The sequence below is a fragment of the Frieseomelitta varia genome, unplaced genomic scaffold, assembly GCF_011392965.1.
Source record: "Frieseomelitta varia isolate USP_RPSP 00005682 unplaced genomic scaffold, Fvar_1.2 scaffold_1746, whole genome shotgun sequence".
Taxonomy (NCBI): domain Eukaryota; kingdom Metazoa; phylum Arthropoda; class Insecta; order Hymenoptera; family Apidae; genus Frieseomelitta; species Frieseomelitta varia.
In genome coordinates, this window is record NW_025109468.1 from 624 (window position 1) to 6,626 (window position 6,003).

Here is a 6,003-nt window from a genome sequence, read left to right on the forward strand (position 1 = left end):
TGCTTTACATCACACTTTGAAACGATTGGCTAGCACTGACTAATGAATTCGTGTGAAACAGCATTCTGGGGAGAAAGACATCGACTTCGTGTGATTTTGTACCATTAAGTCATTATGTTATTAAGTTGTAGCTGTCATTGTATTATTGTACTACCGAAGTTAGTCGATATCATTGTTAATCAATTAAAGATAGAGAGGAGTATGATAATTTGTATACAGTCGATTTGCTAGTAAATTGTCCTCTCAAAGAAGTGATTCGTTACTCGTTATACGAAATTCAAACGTGCGTTTGCACAGCAGCGAGTTACATTAAATATCGATATAAAATATCAATATTTGGATATTGTATCGCCCATCAGTAAATCAACGTGCATAGAAAGAAAGTGAAAAGTAAAGAGCGTATATTCCAAATTCAAGTGTGTAGTACATATCTCGGAAAGTTTATTATTTCCTCAACGCATAATTACTACATCATTTTTGTTGTCATTGTTAAAGACTTCTTTAGATACGTATGTTGAGAACTCGATCGTAACACAAAAGAAAAATAGGTTAACCGTGCGTTAGAGTAGCTTCAGGAGAAAAACGAGGAAAGTGATGCACTTCGCACAAAAGTATTTTACGTAATATAAATGTTCTTCCATGCAAGGAAAAACAAATCTTACGTTACGTCGATATAGTCGATATCCTTTTCATCGTCCATGCAAAACCGCCTGGCTATTAAAAGGTCTAACAAAGTAGGAGCACGGAAGTCAATAGTGCGCTAATAGAATTTTTATTGTTTGTATTATCAGATATTATGCGATGAGGGCATTACCTTCATTTTCGTTTTTTTCAGGAATGTTACTGATGCATTTGTGGGAAGGTTGTTCAAGGTGTCGTGAAATAAATCGAGTTAGAATCTCTTTATTGGACATTGATCGTATACTCGTGTAAATATACAGGGTGTCCATAAAGTCTCTACAATTTAAAAAACTTGTTACAAAGACAAATGAAAAGACAGATAAGTAGAAATTATTAGAAAATGAGACGTATATATTTAAGTTTTATTTTTCCTCATTCAATACACTTCTATATGAACACCATTAGTTGCACGAAGTTTGCACGAATTCACAAATTTTGAAGCAAACAACGATAACATCCAACTGCTTTTTAACATTGAGATATCTTTGCTGATACAGAGAAGAGATATGTATAATATATGCATGGTACGAATGTACGATTGTTTCTCTTGAATATTAACGACAAGAATACTCTTTTCTTGACCGGCTTTTTATTTATCCGTAATATCTTTTCTCGTGATTTTTCTGATTTGTTGTATTATTCGGGCACTAATTTGTACGCATACGTCCTTCCAGCGAATAAGTGGACGAATCTGTAGAAAAGCTTCCATGTCAATGATTTCCAAAGATCATATTGTAGAAATCAACATTTTGAACAGCCTTTTCTTTCTACCAGTTTTCGAAAAATTCGTAAAGATTTCTGTTGACGTCACTACGGTGAATTTTGCCTACGATGAATTATACATTCGTAGCAAAGTATACGTTAATGTCCAGCAGCCAGATAGATACTATACGGGATGTCCATGAAGTCTCTATACAATTTCAAAAATTTATTAATATAAGGCAAATGAAAAGACAAACATGTGTAAATTATTACAGAATGAGACGTACATATTTAAGTTTCTTTTGCTTCATTTAATACACCTCTATATGGGCACTATTAATTACACAAAGCACATCAAGATTGTGCTCAATTTCTTACTATGTTCGCTGTAGCATACCCTCCTTAATGGTGGCAATGGCATCAGTAATCCTCTGCTTTAGATTAGTGATGTCCCGTATCTTTGTTCGAAACATCATGTGGCTGTCCATAAAGTCTCTCTACAATTTCAAAAATGTATTACAAAGGCAATTGATATCTTCATCAGATTTGTTCCATGTACTCAGTGGTTATCAAGGTTTTTATCACATTGCATTTCAGGTACCCTGTTGACAAATAAGACGCTGTTAAATAAATCCCTTACAAAATGGCTACACCTCAAGAGAAGTCACAGTGTGTATCATGGTTTATTGAAACCAACACAAATCTGCAGACTCAGCGAAACTTCAGAACCAAGTAAGGAAGAAATCCACCGTCACGTCCATCAATTCGTGCATGGCACAAGAAATTTATGGAGACAGGAACAGTGCTCGATAAAGGGAGGAGTGGACGACCAAGAACATCTGAGAAAAACATCGCGTAAGAAAACATCGAGTATCATCTTGATATGCTAAACCCTGTCGAATTTTAATTTAAATCATACGCGGCGGAATAAAATTAGCCAAAGCGGCCACAATACATGCTGTATATTGCGATAAAACTGTAGCAGAAAAGTTGTCATCGTTATAACACGCAAATTAACCCACTTTGTACACAGATATACGAAGTAAATACTTTAATTTATGAGCCAAAAATCACAGAGGCTTTATCTCTCATAGAAAACAGACTTTTCATTATTTTTTCTACCAATAAAAAGTTGAGAGTCGAATTTTACAAATAGAATGCGAGTCAAACGGTCGTTCCATTACATTAAAACCGTATCGATAACTTCCGATTTTCAATGAATTGCAAGATTGCGGAACTGCTCCACGCAGATGAACGGATTTTTATGAAGCACGTTACGACGTCAGTGGTTTAACGATCCGAAAGAAAATTTCTGCCAAAAAATCTTTATTTTCCCATGTTGAAGTCGTACATCCGATCAAACATCTACATGCATAATATAGGTAACATTTTCGTTTCACGTTCAATTGCAGGAAACAGCGCTGGCGGAAACGGTGGAGAAACAATAAGAACTTTTCCTCGGTTCGACAGCCAGCCAGAATCCGTTTCTCCCAGTGGCGTTAAACACACCCTTCTTCAACTGTAACGGGGTGATCGTTCTCGACGCGAGCTTGATATTGCACTTGGCGAGAACGTGACAGAGCAGCACTTTCATCTCCGTCAACGCGAAACGGTTGCCGATGCACATCCTCGGCCCAAGACCGAACGGCAGAAACGTGCCAGAATTGGTGATCGTCTTATTTTCGTAGAATCTATCCGGGTCGAATTTCAAGGGATTCTTGTAGTACTTCGGGTCCTGGTGGATCGCACTCACGGGAATCCAGACGTTCATCCCGGCCTTGACGATAAACGGTTTGTCGCCGGGACGCGCCGGTGGCAGTTCGAAGTCTTTGACGCACATTCTGTCAATGAACGAGCCGATCGGATAAAGTCGTAAGGTTTCATTGATCACCGCGACCAGGTACTTCATCTCGTGTATCGCGTCGTAGGTCAGCTCTCCGTTGTTATTTTCTAATGTCTCGTCGATCTCCTGCTGCACTCTTTCCTGAACGTCCGGATTCTCGGCCAACAGGTGCGCCACTATGCAGGTCTGCGACGCGACGCTGTCGAAACCGCCGAAAAAGAAGCTGAACGCGTGATTCGCCATCTCTTGCACGGTCATCTCTTTCCCCGGCTCTCTTTTCTTGTTATTATCCATGAACAGCTGCAGGATGTCGGACCTGCGAGCGCCGGTCCGTTGCCTGGTCTCCACCGTCTCTGCCACTTGGTTGTAAAAAAATTTGGCAATGCGACTATCCACGAAGTTGAGTTGCAGCAGCTCCGCTAACCAAGGAACGTTTCTGTGTACCAGCAACTTCAGGGACCACTTGAACGACGTTGTCGACGTGCTTAATTTACCGTACTCGTAGAACACGTTGTTCGGTTCCTTGATAGAGTCGATGGACACACTGTAGACGCAGCTGGCGATCATGTCGTTCGTGTATTTCGTCAACAGACTCTTCATCTCCGTTTCGCGCTTCTCCTCGGGCAGATTCGACAAATGCTCGGCGAATCTGCTCGCGCATTCCGACATCAGTCTGAACATGGTTTTTATCTTGCTGGAGCTGAATGTCGGCGACAACATGTTCCTGTGATCCTTCCAGTGGTCACCATTCAGCATGAATAACATTCCTCCTATCATGGGGTCTACTTTTCTGTTCACCAGCGAACGATGGTCTGGAAAATGTTCGACGTTTTTCATGGTGACAGCCTTGATCAGATCCAGATCGCGCAGCACTATTATCGGCGTGAGAAATTCGTAGAAACCGACGTATTTCGCTTTGGGATCCAATTGATAAGTCTTGATAATCAAATCCGACATGGTGATCTGCCGTCTTGCGAACGATCCCATGTTTCCAAACAGCGGTGACGGCGGAACGTGCACGATTCCATGCTTCTTGAACAAATTGTGATTCCTCGTGGTAAAGTAATAGAGGGCAACGAGCACTGCCACCAGCGACAAAGCGATCGGTATGTAGTCCATCGTATCCACGCAGCGGCGAGTGACTGTAATGGCGTGACGACGCTCACTCTGACAGCAGACTAATTGTACAAAGGCCACACGATGAAAACCAGTTTTATACAGGGGAACTATGTCTTCGACGTGCAGGAACGTCTCAATGTCTTCCAACTCCCTCCCAATTTACGCCAGCTATGCTGTGTCACGGTCGTACTACCATCGTTTTTATAACCAGCTGTATCACTCGTGATAGCCTATCGCGCTTGTGTATATCGCTATTAGACATTTTGCTGCATCATTGCCGAAGAGGAAAATTTCAAATCATCGATCGCTAATTGAACAATATCCATATCTGGGTAGATTGGCTCGAGGAGATACTATCTCGATATTAATGAATTACTCATTCCTTTCGTACAAAATCCTTTTTTTCGATACATTTTCGAGTGTAAAAACAGAAACAGCGTGGTTAATAAAGAAAAAAAAAAAATCATTTAGCATCTTGTTTCTCCCGTAACCATATTATCTCGAGCTTATCAGACAGACGAAACTGACAAGCTCGTTCCAAATAGTTATTCACATAGTAAATTCTTTATTGTGCTATCCATTTTGTCTTGCTCCAAGGCACGTAGCATGTAAATACGTAATACTTCCTGGAAAACATCGTGATGGACGTGATATGAGTAACGAAAACTTCATTCTGATTCTAGGAAAAACATAATCGTTGCACGTAATTGCACTGCGTCAAACGATCGCTTCGAACAAAATTCTATTGATTGTATCGAGTAGCTATATATGACGCGATATAGAAATGTTTTTCACTGTTTTATCGAAACACAGAGATTATCTCTTTAGCGCTTCAAATGAAATACAATTATGTCTTACGTTACGTCTTTCAATTTGATTTTCGTTGATTGTGAGTAACTCTCGCGTTACGTAAACTAATCGTGATCTTCGGACGCGAAGCGAAGCGAAGTAATTATCGAATTGTGACGTCAGGCGTCCTACATTTGCACGAGCTTCAGATTAAAATTGCCATCGCGTATATAAAGAAAAAAAAAAAAAAAAAAATGGAAACGATCGGAGTTCTTGTCCGCATGAAGAAATTATTATTGTATTTTAATCTTAACAAGCCAAAGGCAACGGCTCTGCCTTCATGCCAACCTAACGTATGCCACGCGCATATTGTTTATTGTTTTCGCTGCTCGGCCGATGACCACGAACCGTTATATTCGGTGCCTTCCTATTGCGCGGTCAAAATCCCAAAAGGGATAAAACAGGCTCGCATCAGCGGAGAGCGTCTATATCAGAGACCGAATTGGTATTACGGATACCGGAAAAGTACCGGTATTTTTAGGTTACTATTCGATACCGGTTTGATGAAACCGAGATATGGCGAATATCGGTATAACGATGTTAAGTCGGTAGATGTGTTTCGGTATAATACCGGTATGAATCCGATATAATACCGGTAAATAAAATAGTAATGTATAAGAAAAGGAAAAGGAGACAATGATTAAATGTTTTCATAAAGCTGTATAGTAAATTTGACGACGCTTATACACATACACTTTATTTATTTTTATTAGCTTTTTTATTAGTTGTTTATTTTATTTTATTTATATTAGCGGCTAGCAGATGTCGGAGAAAGTCGTTTTCTCAGACATGCAGTTAGGAGAATTTAC

General features: G+C 39.9%; 1 protein-coding gene across 1 annotated transcript; it reads right to left on the bottom strand.

The window, feature by feature from the left end:
- Positions 1-1,029: 1,029 nt before the first annotated feature.
- On the bottom strand, positions 1,030-4,483 carry LOC122538705 (cytochrome P450 9e2-like). The gene is made up of 3 exons (XM_043672996.1): positions 2,024-4,483; positions 1,671-1,880; positions 1,030-1,591 (listed from the first exon to the last, which is right to left on the bottom strand). The coding sequence occupies exon 1, from the start codon at positions 4,343-4,345 to the stop codon at positions 2,786-2,788; it is 1,560 nt and encodes a 519-aa protein (XP_043528931.1). The 5' UTR covers positions 4,346-4,483; the 3' UTR covers positions 1,030-1,591; positions 1,671-1,880; positions 2,024-2,785.
- Between the last annotated feature and the right edge of the window lie 1,520 nt (positions 4,484-6,003).